Source organism: Lepisosteus oculatus, chromosome 2 (assembly GCF_040954835.1).
Source record: "Lepisosteus oculatus isolate fLepOcu1 chromosome 2, fLepOcu1.hap2, whole genome shotgun sequence".
NCBI classification, from domain to species: Eukaryota; Metazoa; Chordata; class Actinopteri; order Semionotiformes; family Lepisosteidae; genus Lepisosteus; species Lepisosteus oculatus.
In genome coordinates this window covers 3,868,260-3,888,728 of record NC_090697.1, presented here as the reverse complement: position 1 = coordinate 3,888,728, position 20,469 = coordinate 3,868,260, and the positions used below count along the sequence as shown (strand labels likewise).

The window sequence follows — 20,469 nt, the reverse complement described above, 5'->3', positions numbered from 1 at the left end:
TGAATGGCTCAGTCAAAGTACAGACTTGAATCTGAAGAAAGATATAAGATGTGAAGAAGGGGTTAACTGATTCCTTTCTGCACAAGGTCTGGACTTCTTGTGACAGAAGACATTCCAGGCTTAGAGTTATGACAGGAAAGGGGGATAACTGATAAGGATTCCAGATGCCCCCCTTCTCAAGGAAGGAAACCTTACACTGACCATTTGGGCAAAGTCTGTGAACTGTCCGAACACTATGGCCTCTCCCCATTACCATAATAATGAGCTACGTCAGAAGCAGCAGAAAAGGGCTATATAAACTGGAAGTTTTGTACTGGCACTTTGTACAATTCTTTGGTTTTATTGTTCCTTGCATGCAGTAAAACTAATCTGTTTAACTTCATCTCGGGATCCAGAACTTATTTCTCTGTCACAATAAATCTGACTGAGAATCTGTGGAACGACTTGAAGATAGTGTTGACCAATGCTCCCCATCTAGTGTCGCAGAGCCTGAGCATATCTATCAGTAAGAATGGCCGAAAACCTCCAAATTCACATTTGCAAAGCTGATGCATGTCAAAGAAGACTGAAAACTTTAATTGCTGTAAAAGGTGCCTCTATAACGTATTGACTCAAGGGGGGAGAATACTTTCATTTTTAAAAATATTGTTCACAATAAAAATATTTTTACCCAATAATCTTTTGTGTAAGGGATGTTGTGCGAACAAAGGAAAATAAAGCACATTTCAATGTATTGAAAATTCAACATTATTTGTAGTAATGGGGGTCCTACAATGATATGAAGTTTATCTGCCTCACGGTACCGGGTTTTTATTCCAGACAAAGGAACCTTTTGGGTGAGGTTTGCATGTTTTCCCCGAGTTTTTCCCTAATTTTTGTCTTTACAGTGAAAATTAAAACATTCAGTATCAGCTTAATTCCTTTATCAATTTAATTTATGCTTGAAATAAGGTACACTGGTGCTTTGTGTGTATTCATGTTCATTCATGCATGTTCATTCTTGGCAATGGATAAGCACTGAATTCATGGTTGAGCGCTGCTTTGTGCCCTGGACTCCTGGGATAGCCTCTGGGTTGCCGGGATTTCTGATAATGGGGATAATATCTTGTTGGTGTGAATTATCTCATTATCTCAAAACTACTGCAGTTAGAAGCTTTGATTTTCAACTTACTAAAATATGTAAGTGAGCTTTTTGTAGCTAATGCATCTACACAATAATACCATAATGTTTCTCCCTTCTGTTCTTCTTTTATGTTAATGTTTATGTATTAAGCTGGTCTAGAGTATTTTCAGATAAAATACATTTCTAAAACTATGCTATTCTAAAACTAAAAAATAAAACATTTAAACTCTTAAATTGTCTTATGCTTAATTATTTTTGTCTTACCTGAAACATACACAAATTAATTGAAACAATATACAGATATTTCAATATCCTTGCTTTCCATAATAGGCACTGTGAAAAGAACAGCTCAGATGTACTGTATACCCTTTAGACACATACTTCAGAGTTAGAGCATTCAAATCTTTGTATTCATGGACATTAAAATGGATTTTAATTTGGATAAAATACTGTAAATTTACTGCTGTATTCAGAGAGTGTCATTGGAATTTAGGAGTTAGGATAATGTAAATATTAACATCACAATACTGAAATATTATTTTGTTCCTAGATAAGTGATTTTGTAAATGATAAAACAAGATAGAGAAAAGAATCTCTCATACATTTTCCAAATTTATGAAGAAATGTATTTACTTTTACTTTAAGAAAACATTTGTGACACAAAAAGGCATAACTTCTTAAATGCTGTATTAGAAAACTTAAAGATGTCAAAATGTAGCTATTTACTGTAAGTAAAATAAAGGAAATGCTAAACATGTTTTACGTTTTTATATCATTAACATTATTACAGTGAAACATGACATTGAAAAATAAATGTGTAAACATTTCCCATTCACTAGAAAATATAATGCAGAAATAAAATAAAGATTATTTACAGTTGAATTGCAACGTCTTGCCTGGAGATGTTTGTGTAAACACAACATTTGAATAAATGTGTACAGAGTCAGGAAAAAATGCTGTATTTATTATATTACATATAAGAATTATAGAATTTATAACTGAGATAAATTCTGGTTATACACACATTTTAATTAAAATAAGGTGTTATTCAGGTTCATTCATTGATTACTTATTATTTAGTGAATGCAAAGTTCCTGGGCCAATCGATCTTCTCCAGTGATCTGGTTCAGCTGTGTTGATAGTGAAGTCCTCCAATAAGTCTGTGGAGTGGGAAGTGTGGCAAAGACTCTTTTCTTTGGAGATGAATGCTGGAAGGTTGCTGGACTCAGTCTGTGGTGCTTATTGTTGTGCCCATTGGCTGTGTCCAGTATTTAGCAACAGATCAGTGTTCAGGTCACAACTCCCGTCAGTACCCAGGCATGACCAGTGACGCTCATGATCCAACTAGCAGAATAAAGTTAAAGAGAAGCTTCAGGAGAAAGGCCAGAAGAATCCAAAGGCAAGCCAATGAATTAATAGTACAGTGTACTTCAAATCTTAACATTAAAATAAAATACTTTGACTTGTGATTTACTACACTTCCTTGTTCTTCCATCCAAGTTTCAACCTCCTTTATCCAGTTCAGGGTCAAGGGGGAGCTGGAGCCTAACAGGCACAAGGCAGGATGCACCCTGGACAAGATGTCAGTTCATATCAGGTCACATACAGACACACACATGCAGAGCAGGGTACATTTTTACAGAAGCCAATTAACCTACCAGTATGTCTTTGGTCTTCAGGAGATAACCAAAGCACCTGGAGAAAGTCAATGCGAATCAATGAGAACATACCAACTCCACATGGATAGCACTCCAGGAAATGGAAAGAAATGCAAACCATTATAATATTTTGGAGAATAAATGTTATGTTGAAATTCCAGGAGTGGTATGGAAGGATAAGGTTATTTTGTTATATTCAAATACCAGAATGTTCCCAGTCCCTGATCTGAGATGAATTTATTTTTCACTAATCCTGACACTGGAATATAAGGCAAGAAGTGCTTCTTTTCTGATAGCCAATAAACGAATAAAAAAATCACCTCACCAGATTCTGCAATTTAAAGCAAGGTACTTTGTTGAAAACAAATAATCTCTCAACAGCAGAGGGAGACAAACCCCCAAAAAAATAGCATTAGAAAGGAAAAAGAGGTAGAGCACAAGCTGTATTAACTCACATGTACAGTATATGACATACTGTTAGCTTTCTTTCTTACAGTTTAGAAAGTCAGACATATTGCATTTTTAAATTAATTTATTCTACAATTAACTTTGCCCAACAAGAATCTCTTTCAAATATTTTACCAGAGATGATCATTTTTGTTGCTTTTCTGAACCAGGTGTAAAAAAAGGCATAAATAATGGGGTTACAAGCAGAGTTTAAATAGCCAAACCAGTATGCAGTGTCTATCAGTATGGGTGGTACTGTATACTCAAGAATAGGATTAGAGAAGATACAAACAAAAAAAGGAGTCCAGAGGAATACAAACACTCCCACGACTATGCCTAAGGTTTTTGCAGCTTTTCTCTCCTGCTGACTGGAAACTCCAACCTTGTTCTCTTTAGATTCTTGAATCTGTTGTGTTATATCTTTGATAGATTTTGCCTGTTTTCTGGCTACTAAATATATTTTAAAGTAAATACCCAGCATGATCAATGCAGGAATGAAATATGAGAACAGAGAGCATAGAGGTCCAGAAAATTTACTGACAAACACAATGCATCCTCCTACACAGTCAATATATTTGTAATAAAAAACCTCAATGCCTTTTATATTCAGCTTTAGAAAAACTATCGTAAAGCCAAATAATCCTGACACTACCCAGCTTATTATGATCATCAGAAGTATGACATCAGACGTGATTTTGGTTCTGTAACTCAGAGGGTTACACACAGCAAAGTAACGGTCAATGGAGATGGAACACAAGTGGAATATGGAAGCTGTGGAGAGCATCATGTCAGTCGCTGAGTGTATTTGACAAAACAAACTTCCCAGGTACCAGCAACCTTCAATAGCAAAAATCATTGTATAAGGCATGATGATTACTCCCAATAGAAAATCACAAACTGCCAGTGAGAGAATCAAATAATTTGTGTTGGTATGTTTCCACACAATGTCGTCAATATTATTAACACCATAATAAAATACAATACAAATCGAAAGATAACTGGTTTGATTATCCTTGTACAGGAGCCAGCGATGGATTCAAAACAGAAGTGTATATCTGAATTTTCAGTAACATTGAAGGTCTGTCGGACTGAAGAGCCCATCTCTCCTATTGTGATGGTCCCTGAAAAAGACATGGTACAGTCCATTTTCCTACAAAAGCAATACACTGTTTACTGTGTTTTCTATGTTTTCTTGCCACTAAGTAAGGAACATTATTGATTATGATTTAAAAAGACAATATGTTCAAGTATATTACGATGAAATACTGTAAAAAGACAGTGTATTAAAATACAATAGTTTCTGAATGAAAAATCTGGAGATTCCTTGGAAAGAGTCTGTTTCCAATTAAAAAAAAATCTTTCAGGATATGTTGTTTTAAACTTTTGTCTGTAAATGGCAAAATTAGGAAAAAGGGGGGATAATTTGCAAAATGCTCAGGTATTTCCTGTCTAAAGGTGTTTCATTAATGCATTAATTATTTGACAGAGCCTATCTAGAACTTTGCACAGAATTAAATAAATGTTTTAAAAATTACACTATTTACCTGTCCTGCATTCATGTTTTAAAAACAAAATATCTTCAATCTAAAGGTGTATTGTGGAATAATTTAAAATCTGTATGAACAATGCCATCACAAAATATTTCTTTTCTTATCATAACCTATATTTGGATTCTGTTAAAGTTGGTCCACTAATTTTATTAGCTGAAAAAACGTTCAACACTTACCCCCAGTATTATTTTTCTGATGCAGCTGTTGAATTTTATGTGTTGGGCTCTTTATAAATGTTCACGCTGTGGTAATGCTGCTCCTAGATGTAATCAATGGAGAGTTATACCTGTTTCTGTGAACATTTTTACAGCTAATGTTCACCTGGGAGAAACAGAAAGTCTTACAGTTGTCATCACACTTGCTCTCCATGGTCAACAGTATCATTAGCTAACTTTTGTAAAACTGCTCATAGCCCTGTGAGACATAGGCACTACTGAAATTGAGAAAGGTATTCTAACGCTTTTGGAGTGTCATGGTATCCAAAACAACCAAAGCAGGTTTAAAGTATTTAGAATGAAGGATAAAAAGAATGATACTGAATATAAGTATAGGCAACATATTCATATTTTAAAGAATGCAAATCACTGAGAATGCCCTTTTGCGGAAATTGAAATTAAGATAAAAACAGAAAAATATTTAGATTCTTTAATTTCTGTTAACTTTTGCAAGACTGTTCAATAGTAAAAGATGTGATTTCTGTGAGGTGTATCTGTTATATGTTATTTACAATTACTTGAATTATGCATGAACTTTAGGTCTTTTGTGAAAATCTAAAGAACATGTCTTAATCGTGTTTTGAAGAAGCCCTATAGTTTCGTGACATATTATAGGTTGTTAGGTCTAACCATATTCCTTTAATACTGCAGTTTGCATTTTGGAATTATAAATACATAATGAAGAATGCTCCATAACCAAAGTAAAGTGTTTCTTTCAGTATTTAATACCAGATCCTTTGCAGCCTACGCATGCTGACACAACTCCCCACTCAAACATTATTAATACATACTTAGTTACAACAGTTTAGGAGGAAGGTTCACTGAATTAAATAATAATTAACTTTTTTTTTCACACTTTAAATAGTTTGTCACGTGTTATTAGATATTTTATGGTTTTTTGAAGATGTTTGATCATTCCAGGAGTTTCACTCAATATGAACTTCATGGCCCTTCTTTTTTTAACTTATTTAACTTATTTTACAACTAAAAGGATATTTTAATAACTGAGCATAAAAAGAAGAGGAGCATTAAACGTCTGATGGTTATAAATGATATTAATTTAGGATCATAAACATATTATGTAAACTGTATATGGCTGGTATTGGTAGTTTAAAGAAAAAATACACACCAGTTTCTTCACTTTCTTCCTAAGCAATTTAAGCATCAAAGTCTTACATGTGGTTATTTTGGAAACATTTTTACATGCTCCTTCTGACATATTACCTTTATATACAGTACTTTTTGAAAAGTGATAATGTTTTAACCTTTTCTGCAAATATGCTCATTAGCAGAGTAAACAAAATCATACTTTTAGAATTTGATTAATAGGGAACATAACGTCTCACGTCATGAAGACACTGGAGAGGCTGGTCTTATCCCACCTGAGACCCCTGGTTAGTTCATCACTGGACACCCTACAGTTTGCCTACCAGCCCAGTGTTGGTGTGGAGGTTGCAATCATGCTGCAAAGGGCCTACTCACACCTGGACAAGGCTGGCAAAACCGTAAGGATTATGTTTTTTGACTTCTCTAGTGCCTTTAATACTTTCCAGCCCTTACTTCTAAGGAGGAAGCTGGAGGAGATGCAAGTCGATGCCTCCATGATCTCGTGGATCACTGACTATCTGACAGGCAGACCACAGTCTGTGAGACTTCAGAACTGTGTGTCTGAACAGGTAGTGAGCAACACAGGGACACCTCAAGGGACAGTTCTTTCTCCATTCCTCTTCACCCTCTATACTTCGAATTTTAAGTACAACTCAAAGTCATGCCACCTGCAGAAATTCTCAGATGACTCTGCAATTGTGGGATGTATCAAGAGTGGGCAGGAGGAAGAGTACAGAGGACTGGTCAGCAGCTTTGTGGAGTGGTGTGGGGAGAACCACCTGCAATTGAATGTAACAAAGACGAAGGAACTGGTGGTAGATTTCAGGAGGAAAAAGGTCAAACCTACTCCTGTCTACATCCATGGGAGTGGCGTGGAGATGGTGGACTCGTACAAGAAGGGTCAGAGCCGACTTTACTTCTTGAGGAGGCTCAGGTCCTTCAATGTATGTAATAAGATGCTACATTTGTTCTATCAGTCGGTGGTGGCGAGTGCCATTTTCTACACTGTGGTATGCTGGGGCTCTGGGATTAGAGCAGTGGATTCTAACAGGCTGAACAAGCTAATCAAAAGAGCAAGCTCTGTCATTGGGTCTGGCCTGGACCCCCTGGAGGTAGTGGCTAAGAGGAGAATGGTGTCCAAACTAGAGACCATCATGGACAACATCTCCCATCCCCTCTATGACATGCTTGTAGAAATGAAGAGCACGTTTAGCAATAGACGGATTCATCCACAGTGCGACAGGGAGAGCTACAGGAGGTCATTCTTGCCTTCTGCCGTAAGACTATACAACGCATCCACCTTGCGTCTGGGCAGAGACAACATTGACAGTGACCTGTTTCTGGACTGAACAGTAAACTGATACATCTGTTTTTTATCTTTTCCCATTTACAACCATTTTTGTGCAATATATGCCAGGGACCTGTGCAATAAATTTGTATTTAAATTCATATTGTGCAATATGACTTTTTTGTGTACTGTTCTGTTCTGGTTTGTTCTTTGTGTATTCTGGACTGTGAGTAACTCTTCTTAGTGCACTTCTCACTGAGTGTACTGACTGTATTGTATTATTATTATTGTATCATTCATTACACTGTTGCTGTGTTGTCTGTGTTAAGCTGCTGTTGCACTGCAATTTCCCTCACGGGATTAATAAAGTATCGATCTATCTATAATATGGAATCATGTATCTTAAGAAATTAATAACGATATAATTATATTAATGTGCTGTAGCTCAAATAGTGTATTATACTACTTTCTATGGATATGTGTGCTTCAGTTTCACTACATCCTACATGACTGTGTCTGTAGTGTGATAGCTTAAGTGTGTGCCTTATAAGCCTGTGGTCTGGTGTTCGAACCCAGCTGTTGCCATGAGACTTCTTTTAAGAAATAAACATTTCTTTGAAAAACTAAAATAGCAAATATTATGGACACTTTATTGACATTTTGTATATTTCAAAATATCACAACATGTTTGAAGCTAAGTCATTTATTAATAACAACAAATAATTTCAAGTTGCTACTGATATTATTACTGCCAATAAATATTATATTGTCATTATAAACATGTATGTGTATGTGTTAATGAAGGTGAAAGGTTAGCCTTTGTCACTAACGTAACCACTGAATAAAGACATAAATATAGAAATCTCTATGTTACAAACTATACTGGCTGGTATTGGTAGTTTAAAGAAAAAATACACTAGTATTCCACTTCCTCACGTGGGAAGCAGTGAAACTTAAACATTATGCAGTGAAACATTATGACTTGCCACAAAGTACTGTATATTAACTTAATATGGTCAAAAATAGCACGTAAAAACGTTTCCAAAATAACCACATGTAAGACTTTGATGCTTAAAATGTTTAGGGAGAAAGTGAAATACTGGTGTGTATTTTTTCTTTAAAATACCAATACCAGCCATATACAGTACAGTTTACATAATATGTTTATGTTCCTAAATTAATATTGTTTATGAGCATGTGAAAGGCATGGTGAATCGGAGATTCTCAAAACTTACTTTGTATGAATGGAAACGAATGCGTGATTGGATCAACGAAATGCTGTGGTGTTACTTTTTGTCAATGAAAAAAATAAAGTTTTTTCGTTTACAAAGTTGGTTACAAAGAAAGTGGACCAGGGCAATACTTTGATCTTACAGCCTGTCCAAGGTCATGTTTAATGATTAACATGCTGAAATACAGTTTAAAATTATTAAAAGTCTAAAGAGTATACAACTTAAATTCTTAATTGGAAAAAGATTGTCCCACTGTAAGATAGGGCTGCTAGGGCAATAGGATCCTATGCAGGACTCAAGACAGAAAGACACAAAGCAGAAACGCTAGGCTAAAACGAAAACCAGGAGGCAGGCGAGTAGGTCGGAACACAGAGAGACAAGGAGGAAGCAACAATCCAAAAACACTAGGCGAAATCGAATCCAGGAAGCAGGCGAGTAGTTCTGAACAAGGAAGTACAAACGAGGAAGCAGCAATCCAAATCACAAGGCGAAACCGAAAACGAGAAGCAGACTAGGAGATCGAAAACCGGAGAGAAGCAAGAGGTAAACGCGCACTGGGGAGCATCCGCAATAGTGAGCGGGGAAGTGAGGAAAAAGGAAAACTAAAATAGAGACGGGAGAGAAAGGTGATTGGCGTTTACTTGCGGCGTGAGCTTGTTTTACAGGGTGTGCGCGTGGGAATGCAAGAAGGAAGAGCAGCGCGAGTGGAATGCGTAACACCCACCACGTTTTACTGCAGCGTACCCCGTTCGTTTTGAATGGCTGCATCTGTATAATCCACTGGATTGCAAAGGGAAAATATAACGATTAGTCTCTTGCATTTATGTATTTTTGTTAGACCGCTTATACCAAGCTTTATCACCTATAATTATTGGGAATTTCATTGTGGAATTGAATTAAAAAACATTCCAAAACTTCTCAAAATTATATTATGCACTTAATGTTTTTGTGAGACCCTCTGATTCTCTAATTTGGTGTTATCTTATCCTGTCCTATCTTGATTTTACGTAGAATTCTTTAAATTTTAGATACATACTGCTAGGGCTGGGCAGACCTGGAGAGTGAGAGCTTTTTGGGGAATTGGAAGGAGGAAGTTGCTTTATAGTGAGAAAAATGTATTTTACTGTTTTTGAAAAACCTAAAATCAATACTTTTTCATGAAAATTATAAAGAGAGTGGTCCTTTTGTAATAAGCAAACATTTCAGAATGATGGAACAAGTAACAGATATATTCCATGCTGAAAAGAGAAGAAAGAAAACACAACTTTCGGCTGCGGAGCCTTCTTCTGGTGTAAGCATTGTGTTTTCTTTCTTCTCTTTTCAGCACGGATAAACCTATTACTTGTTCCTCTGCAGCCTACGCATGCTGACGCAACTACCAACATAAACTACTTCAGAATGATGCTTTATATTCCATATGTCACAGAGATATATTTTATGTAAGGAATAAAATATGTTTTTACGTAACTACAGTGAAATGCATAACCATAAAATGCAGATCTGTAGCAGACAGAAATAGTGAGAGGCCACAATTCATATGAACCAGGTATTATGTCTGTATACAGCAAGCAGACGCTGCATAATAAATGCACAATAAAGAAGCATAAATAAATTAGGTATTGCAAACCGTTATCATCTATATAATTTTTTCTTCAGAAAATAAGATTTTTCTATATGTGTATATCAACCATATGTGACCGTCGCAACAATAGGGCACAAACCTGGGTCTCTGGTGTAATGCAACAGGGAACCAGCCAAGTGACCTAAAGGAGACCTCTCTCAGCCCAAGCGGCTGAGGTCCCTGCTATGTGCAGGGAGGGCGATGTCATCGCCGTGCCCAAACTATCTCCGCTACACCTACAGAGCTGTCGTATTTTAAAGATTCACTGTGCTACCCTTCTGGTTTTTTCTCTTAACGACAGGCTACTTTTCTTCTAAATTCTCTCTATTCATTGTAGGTTTCATTTCACACCTCCCTACACCTATTCTGACTTCACACCTCTTGATTGGCCTCTCTTTCTGTCCCCTGCTCCCGCCTCTCACTCCTCCTCTCTCCCAGCTTTTGTTCTCCTGCTACATTACCTTTGCTTACTGCCCTGTCTATCTCACACATGAAGAAGGCTCCATGGCCGAAACATTGTTTTCTTTCTTCTTTTTTTCAATATGGAATAAACCTATTACTTGTTCCTTTGCAGCCTACGCATGCTGACGCAGCTACCCACCTAAACTAATACATACTGTATACACAAATCTCACTCTGCCCATATTACACTACCATTACACATAATCTGATAGATAATAAGGAAAAGTCACTTAACTGTATTTAATGTTATATATATGTTTCTGTGTGTGTGTGGTATGCTTCTAAGGCAGAATTGTGGTTTTGTTTTAAATTGAGTTAAAGACTCATAAAAATCTATGATTCCAGTACCCACAGAAGTGTTAATCTGTCCATGGGTGGGAAGTTAAAGCAGTATCTCATGACACATTGAAGGTATGATTTACTGAGTGAAATTAAAAACATAAGACAGGTTTCAAACAAGAGGAGGTCAGACAGAAAAATCCAATGATTCCATGATGATTTTCTATCCTCTTTATCCTATATGGTGTTGTGGGAAAGCTGGAGTCCAGAATACACTGTACATGTAATGGCCAGTATTTTTGTTGAGTATGGTGATTTTTTTCTCTTTTGTGTCTGCTCTGTCTTTCAGATCTTACCAACACCCTAGCACAAACAACACATCAAACAGTGGTTTTCACAGAATTATTTGGACACACTGTTTGACCATATGCCCATCAATCACCTAACAGTCATAGGTGACACATGAGGCAAATGGAGATATTGAGCTCGTAGGAAATATAACTGAAACAGAGGGGAAACAAAAGAGTTAGAAAGGAAAGACAAAACACCATGACACCTGTCAATCAGATGCCCTTCTTCAGCCAAGCAAGTGGAGACGCGGTCAGCTCACAGAGTTATGAAGGTCTGCAAGACCTACAGGTCCCCAGAAGAAGGTGGATTTGGAAAGAATGCTTATGATGGAGCTCTTCTCTGTCCTCAATGGAATAATCAATGGCAAAGGGACTCGCATCAACAGACTAAAATGGTTGACAGCATTTCAAAATAAACACACCTGTCTACATAATGTTCCTCAGTTGACAGTGTATGTCAAAGCAGAACCTTTAACATGAAGAACAATGAAGTGTCTGTACAACACAATGGCAGAATTATGAAGAGGCACAGATCTGAGGAGGGATATAAAAACATATCTTGGGTGTTGAAAGTTTCCAAGAGCACAGTCAGGTCCTTCACTGGAAAATGATTCTGAAGAATCACCCAGACTCCTCCAAGGGCAGTCCATCCTTCCAAACTGAACAAACTGGAAAGAAGGACCTCAGTATGAGACATGACCCCATGACCATTCAGAACTACAGAATCCCATGAGATAGGAGAACCTGTCCAGAGGACAACAATCTCTGCAGCACTACAACAATTTAGCCTCTATGGGAGAGTGGGAGAAGACAATCCCAAGAAAAGACTGTGTAAAAATATACTTGGAGTGTTGCAAGAAGGCATATGGCAGAACCCGAGACTATATTGAAAACGCATCTCATCAGCAACAAACATTGTTGTCTTTGGCCTAAAAGCAAAGAGCTATGTCTGGTGCAAATTGAACACAGCTCATCACCTGCATACTTCCCTATGTTGAGGCATGGTGGTGGCAGCTTATCCTGTGGTGATGCTTGTCAGTGTCAAGTACTGGGACACTTGTCAGTATAGAGGGAATAGAATATGGAGCCAAATACAGGCAAATCTTAGTGGAGAAGCTGCTTCAGTCAGGCTGGGGTAAATATTCACATTCTAACATGGCAATGATCCTAAGCATACAGCCAAAGTGGCTTCAGAACAAAATCATGTCTTTGAATGGCTCAGTCAAAGTACAGACTTGAATCTGAAGAAAGATATAAGATGTGAAGAAGGGGTTAACTGATTCCTTTCTGCACAAGGTCTGGACTTCTTGTGACAGAAGACATTCCAGGCTTAGAGTTATGACAGGAAAGGGGGATAACTGATAAGGATTCCAGATGCCCCCCTTCTCAAGGAAGGAAACCTTACACTGACCATTTGGGCAAAGTCTGTGAACTGTCCGAACACTATGGCCTCTCCCCATTACCATAATAATGAGCTACGTCAGAAGCAGCAGAAAAGGGCTATATAAACTGGAAGTTTTGTACTGGCACTTTGTACAATTCTTTGGTTTTATTGTTCCTTGCATGCAGTAAAACTAATCTGTTTAACTTCATCTCGGGATCCAGAACTTATTTCTCTGTCACAATAAATCTGACTGAGAATCTGTGGAACGACTTGAAGATAGTGTTGACCAATGCTCCCCATCTAGTGTCGCAGAGCCTGAGCATATCTATCAGTAAGAATGGCCGAAAACCTCCAAATTCACATTTGCAAAGCTGATGCATGTCAAAGAAGACTGAAAACTTTAATTGCTGTAAAAGGTGCCTCTATAACGTATTGACTCAAGGGGGGAGAATACTTTCATTTTTAAAAATATTGTTACACAATAAAAATATTTTTACCCAATAATCTTTTGTGTAAGGGATGTTGTGCGAACAAAGGAAAATAAAGCACATTTCAATGTATTGAAAATTCAACATTATTTGTAGTAATGGGGGTCCTACAATGATATGAAGTTTATCTGCCTCACGGTACCGGGTTTTTATTCCAGACAAAGGAACCTTTTGGGTGAGGTTTGCATGTTTTCCCCGAGTTTTTCCCTAATTTTTGTTTTTACAGTGAAAATTAAAACATTCAGTATCAGCTTAATTCTTTTATCAATTTAATTTTTGCTTGAAATAAGGTACTCTGGTGCTTTGTGTGTACTCATGTTCATTCATGCATGTTCATTCTTGGCAATGGATAAGCACTGAATTCAGGGTTGAGCGCTGCTTTGTGCCCTGGGCTCCTGGGATAGCCTCTGGGTTGCTGGGATTTCTGATAATGGGGATAATATCTTGTTGGTGTGAATTATCTCATTATCTCAAAACTACTGCAGTTAGAAGCTTTGATTTTCAACTTACTAAAATATGTAAGTGAGCTTTTTGTAGCTAATGCATCTACACAATAATACCATAATGTTTCTCCCTTCTGTTCTTCTTTTATGTTAATGTTTATGTATTAAGCTGGTCTAGAGTATTTTCAGATAAAATACATTTCTAAAACTATGCTATTCTAAAACTAAAAAAAAACATTTAAACTCTTAAACTGTCTTATGCTTAATTATTTTTGTCTTACCTGAAACATACACAAATTAATTAAAACAATATACAGAATACAAAGATTTGAATGCTCTAACTCTGAAGTATTTGTCTAAAGGGTATACAGTACATCTGAGCTGTTCTTTTCACAGTGCCTATTATGGAAAGCAAGGATATTGAAATATAGACATTAAAATAGATTTTAATTTGGATAAAATACTCTAAATTTACTGCTCTATTCAGAGAGTGTCATTGGAATTTAAGAGTTAGGATAATGTAAATATTAGCGTCACAATACCAAAATATTATTTTGTTCCTAGATAAGTGATTTTGTAAATGATAAAACAAGATAGAGAAAAGAATCTCTCTTACATTTTCCAAATTTATGAAGAAATTTATTTACTTTTACTTCAAGAAAACATTTGTGAAACAAAAAGGCATACCTTCTTAAATGCTGTATTAGAAAACATAAAGAAGTCAAAATGTAGCTATTTAATGTAATTAAAATAAAGGAAATGCTAAACATGTTTTAACTTTTTATATAATTAACATTATTACAATGAAACATGACATTGAAAAATAAATGTGTAAACATTTCCCATTCACTAGAAAATATAATGCAGTAATAAAGATTGTTTACAGTTGAATTGCAAGGTCTTGCCAGGAGATGTTTGTGTAAACACAACATTTGAATAAATGTGTACAGAGTCAGGAAAAAATGCTGTATGTATTATATTACATATAAGAATTATAGAATTTATAACTGAGATAAATTCTGGTTATACACACATTTTAATTAAAATAAGGTGTTATTCAGGTTCATTCATTGATTACTTATTATTTAGTGAATGCAAAGTTCCTGGGCCAATCGATCTTCTCCAGTGATCTGGTTCAGCTGTGTTGATAGTGAAGTCCTCCAATAAGTCTGTGGAGTGGGAAGTGTGGCAAAGACTCTTTTCTTTGGAGATGAATGCTGAAAGGTTGCTGGACTCGGCCTGTGGTGCTTATTGTTGTGCCCATTGGCTGTGTACAGTATTTAGCAACAGATCAGTGTTCAGGTCACGACTCCCGTCAGTACCCAGGCATGACCAGTGACGCTCATGATCCAACTAGCAGAATAAAGTTAAAGAGAAGCTTCAGGAGAAAGGCCAGAAGAATCCAAAGGCAAGCCAATGAATTAATAGTACAGTGTACTTCAAATCTTAACATTAAAATAAAATACTTTGACTTGTGATTTACTACACTTCCTTGTTCTTCCATCCAAGTTTCAACCTCCTTTATCCAGTTCAGGGTCAAGGGGGAGCTGGAGCCTAACAGGCACAAGGCAGGATGCACCCTGGACAAGATGTCAGTTCATATCAGGTCACATACAGACACACACATGCAGAGCAGGGTACATTTTTACAGAAGCCAATTAACCTACCAGTATGTCTTTGGTCTTCAGGAGATAACCAAAGCACCTGGAGAAAGTCAATGCGAATCAATGAGAACATACCAACTCCACATGGATAGCACTCCAGGAAATGGAAAGAAATGCAAACCATTATAATATTTTGGAGAATAAATGTTATGTTGAAATTCCAGGAGTGGTATGGAAGGATAAGGTTATTTTGTTATATTCAAATACCAGAATGTTCCCAGTCCCTGATCTGAGATGAATTTATTTTTCACTAATCCTGACACTGGAATATAAGGCAAGAAGTGCTTCTTTTCTGATAGCCAATAAACGAATAAAAAAATCACATCACCAGATTCTGCAATTTAAAGCAAGGTACTTTGTTGAAAACAAATAATCTCTCAACAGCAGAGGGTGACAAACCCCCAAAAAATAGCATTAGGAAGGAAAAAGAGGTAGAGCACAAGCTGTATTAACTCACATGTACAGTATATGACATACTGTTAGCTTTCTTTCTTACAGTTTAGAAAGTCAGACATATTGCATTTTTAAATTAATTTATTCTACAATTAACTTTGCCCAACAAGAATCTCTTTCAAATATTTTACCAGAGATGATCATTTTTGTTGCTTTTCTGAACCAGGAGTAAAAAAAGGCATAAATAATGGGGTTACAAGCAGAATTTAAGTAGCCAAACCAGAATGCAGTGTCTATCAGTATGGGTGGTACTGTATACTCAAGAATAGGATTAGAGAAGATACAAACAAAAAAAGGAGTCCAGAGGAATACAAACACCCCAACGACTATGCCTAAGGTTTTTGCAGCTTTTCTCTCCTGCTGACTGGAAACTCCAACCTTGTTCTCTTTAGATTCTTGAATCTGTTGTGTTATATCTTTGATAGATTTTGCCTGTTTTCTGGCTACTAAATATATTTTAAAGTAAATACCCAGCATGATAAATGCAGGAATGAAATATGAGAACAGAGAGCATAGGGGTCCAGAAAATTTACTGAAAAATACAATGCATCCTCCTACACAGTCAATATATTTGTAATAAAAAACCTCAATGCCTTTTATATTCAGCTTTAGAAAAACTATCGTAAAGCCAAATAATCCTGACACTACCCAGCTGATTATGATCATCAGAAGTATGACATCAGACGTGATTTTGGTTCTGTAACTCAGAGGGTTACACACAGCAAAGTAACGGTCAATGGAGATGGAACACAAGTGGAATATGGAAGCTGTGGAGAGCATCATGTCAGTCGCTGAGTGTATTTGACAAATCAAACTTCCCAGGTACCAGCAACCTTCAATAGCAAAAATCATTGTATAAGGCATGATGATTACTCCCAATAGAAAATCACAAACTGCCAGTGAGAGAATCAAATAATTTGTGTTGGTATGGAGCTGTTTGAAGTATGCAATTGAAATCATGACCACAAAGTTTCCACACAATGTTGTCAATATTATTAACACCACAATAAAATACAATACAAATCGCAAGATAACTGGTTTGATTATCCTTGAACAGGAGCCAGCGATGGATTCAAAACAGAAGTGTATATCTGAATTTTCAGTGACATTGAAGTTCTGTCGGGCTGAAGAGCCCATCTCTCCTATTGTGATGGTCCCTGAAAAAAGACGTTGTACAGTCCATTTTCCTACAAAAGCAATACACTGAGTTTTAATTGAGTTTACTGTGTTTTCCATGTTTTCTTGCCACTAAGTAAGGAACGTTATTGATTATGATTTAAAAAGGCAATATGTTCAAGTATATTACGATGAAATACTGTAAAAAGACAGTGTATTAAAATACAATAGTTTCTGAATGAAAAATCTGGAGATTCTTTGGAAAGAGTCTGTTTCCAATAAAAAAAAACTTTCAGGATATGTTGTTTTTAACTTTTGCCTGCAAATGGCAAAATTAGGAAAAAGGGGGGATAATTTGCAAAATGCCTAAGTATTTTCTGTCTAAAGGTGTTTCATTAATGCATTAATTATTTGACAGAGCCTATCTAGAACTTTGCACAGAATTAAAGAAATGTTTTAAAAATTACACTATTTACCTGTCCTGCATTCATGTTTTAAAAACAAAATATCTTCAAGCTAAAGGTGTATTGTGGAATAATTTAAAATCTGTATGAACAATGCCATCACAAAATATTTATTTTCTTATCATAGCCTATATTTGGATTCTGTTAAAGTTGGACCACTAATTTTATTAGCTGAAAAAACTTTCAACACTTACCCCCAGTATTATTTTTCTGATGCAGCTGTTGAATTTTATGTGTTGGGCTCTTTATAAATGTTCACACTGTGGTAATGCTGCCCCTAGATGTAATCAATGGAGAGTTATACCTGTTTCTGTGAACATTTTTACAGCTAATGTTCACCTGGGAGACACAGAAAGTCTTACAGTTGTCATCACACTTGCTCTCCATGGTCAACAGTATCATTAGCTAACTTTTGTAAAACTGCTCATAGCCCTGTGAGACATAGGCACTACTGAAATTGAGAAAGGTATTCTAACACTTTTGGAGTGTCATGGTATCCAAAACAACCAAAGCAGGTTTAAAGTATTTAGAATGAATGATAAAAGAATGATACTAAATATTAGTATAGGCAACATATTCATATTTTAAAGAATGCAAATCACTGAGAATGCCCTTTTTGTGGAAATTGAAATTAAGATAAAAACAGAAAAATTTTTAGATTCTTTAATTTCTGTTAACTTTTGCAAGACTGTTCAATAGTAAAAGATGTGATTTCTGTGAGGTGTATCTGTTACATGTTATTTACAATTACTTGAATTATGCATGAACTTTAGGTCTTTTGTGAAAATCTAAAGAACATGTCTTAATCGTGTTTTGAAGAAGCCCTGCAGTTTCGTGACATATTATAGGTTGTTAGGTCTAACCATATTTCCTTTATATACTGCAGTTTGCATTTTGGAATTATAAATACATAATGAAGAATGCTCCAAAAGTAAAGTGTTTCTTTCAGTACTTAATACCAGATCCTTTGCAGCATACGCATGCTGACACAACTCCCCACTCAAACATTATTAATACATCAGGTGGGTAGCTGCCTCAGCATGCGTAGGCTACAAAGGAACAAGTAATAGGTTTATTCCATACTGAAAAAAGAAGAAAGAAAACACAACGTTTCGGCCACGGAGCCTTCAGGACACCTGAAGAAGGTTCCACGGCCGAAACGTTGTGTTTTCTTTCTTCTTTGTTTAGCATGGAATAAACCTGTTACTTGTTCATTATTAATACATACTTACAATAGTACAATAGTTACAATAGTTTAGGAGAAAGTTTCACTGAATTAAATAATAGTTACCTTTTCTTTTTCACACTTTAAATAGTTTGTCACGTGTTATTAGATATTTTATGGTTTATTGAAGATTTTTGATCATTCCAGGAGTTTCACTCAATATGAACTTCCTGGCCCTTCTATTTTCTTAATTTAGGTCTCCATTTTGAAATACAGATGCAGCCATTCAAAACGAGTGGGGCACACCACGGTAAAACGCGGTGGGCGTGTCGCGTTATAACACGTCATATCACGTTATACCGTATAATACCGCAGTAAGATAATAGTATCCAGAATAACCGCCAGGTGGAGCTAATAAAGCTTAACCTCTCATGTATAGCATTTGAGCTGTCACCAGAAAACACCCGGTTGCGAATTCCGATCACTACCGAGGGACAATCTATTAAATTAAGAATTTAAGTTATATACTCTATAGACTTTTAAATTTGAAATGTGCGTTACAGCATGTTAATCATTATACATTAAAAAGTTGGTATATTTTATGAAAGCAAGAGTGCTCAGTTGGACAAAAGTACACAACCTACCACCTTTATCATAAATATTTTAATTATGCAGAAATATCTTATGCATCAAAGTCTTTACCAAAGATATTACTAATAGTATTAAGAATGAATGACCTTGGACAAGCTGTAAACTCAAAGTATTACCCTGGTCCACATTCTTCGTAACCGTCTTTGTAAACGAAAAGACTTTATTTTCTCATTGACAAAAAGTAACACCGCAGCATTTCGTTGATCCGATCAAGCATTCGTTTCCAATCATAGAAAGCAAGTCTTGAGAATCTCCGATTCACCATGCTTTTCACATGCTGGTGTAATACAACAGGAAACCAGCTGAGTGACCTTAAGGAGACCTCTCTCAGCCCAGGCCGCTGAGCTCCCAGCTACGCGCAGGGAGGGCGATGTCATCGCCGTGCCTAAACTATCTCCGCTACACCTATACAGCTGTCATATTTTAAAGATTCACTGTGCTACCCTTCTGGTTTTACTGTGAACTGCAGTCCTGCATCACATTATCATCAGCATCACATGCCTGATGCCTCATACATTTTAAATGGCTGCATCTAAACATGAGATAAGATCACTTTATTGGCCATATACAATTTCTTGTGTTAGGAATTTGTCTTTTTCACATACCCCAACTTGCTCTTCATGAGAGATAGACAGGGAGAGAAGCTTGGGGTCAGAGCACAGAGTCAGCCACCCCTGAAGCAGTTGGGGTTAAGGGCCTTTGTCAGGAGCCCAAATATAGTAGGATTCCTCTGCCAGCCATGGGATACGAACCAGCAACATTCCAGCCATAGGTGCAGATCCTAAGCCACAGAGCCACTGCATCACCTAATAAGATAATGCATTAGCTAAGTCTAAGGCCCTGGTTGACTGCCCATGAGCCATTGAAATGTGACCTTTATAAACCAAAACGTGGGACCTTGTGATAATATGACAAAGACAAGTCTTGTTTAGCCTGATTCAAGGGTATTTTATAATAATAATGTTTCTTTATTAGCCCTATACAATTTCTTGCATTAGGAATTCATCTTTTCACATACCCCAGCTTTTCTCCATGGAGACACAGACACACAGACTGGGAGAGAAGCTTGGGGTCAGAGCGCAGGGTCTGCCATTGTACGGCGCCCCTGGAGCAGCTGGGGTTAAGGGCGTTGCTCAGGGGCCCAACGGAGTAGGATTCCTCTGCCGGCTGCGGGATTTGAACTGTCAACTTCCAGTCACAGGCACAGATCCTGAGACACAGAGCCACCGCTCCGCCCTAATTTGCAAGTATGCTTTGGTTAAGTAAAGAGGCAGTGGCGGCGGCGGCGGCGACGGCAGTCTCCGGGGCA

At 36.8% G+C, this 20,469-nt stretch overlaps 2 protein-coding genes across 2 annotated transcripts; both read right to left on the bottom strand.

Moving 5' to 3' along the window:
- Positions 1-3,313: 3,313 nt before the first annotated feature.
- On the bottom strand, positions 3,314-5,336 carry LOC138225450 (trace amine-associated receptor 1-like). The gene is made up of 2 exons (XM_069185564.1): positions 5,294-5,336; positions 3,314-4,161 (listed from the first exon to the last, which is right to left on the bottom strand). The coding sequence occupies exons 1-2, from the start codon at positions 5,334-5,336 to the stop codon at positions 3,314-3,316; spliced, it is 891 nt and encodes a 296-aa protein (XP_069041665.1).
- Positions 5,337-15,845: 10,509 nt separating this feature from the next.
- LOC138225447 (trace amine-associated receptor 1-like) lies at positions 15,846-16,901 on the bottom strand. The gene has a single exon (XM_069185555.1). It carries the CDS (start codon positions 16,899-16,901, stop codon positions 15,846-15,848), a length of 1,056 nt encoding a protein of 351 aa, XP_069041656.1.
- Between the last annotated feature and the right edge of the window lie 3,568 nt (positions 16,902-20,469).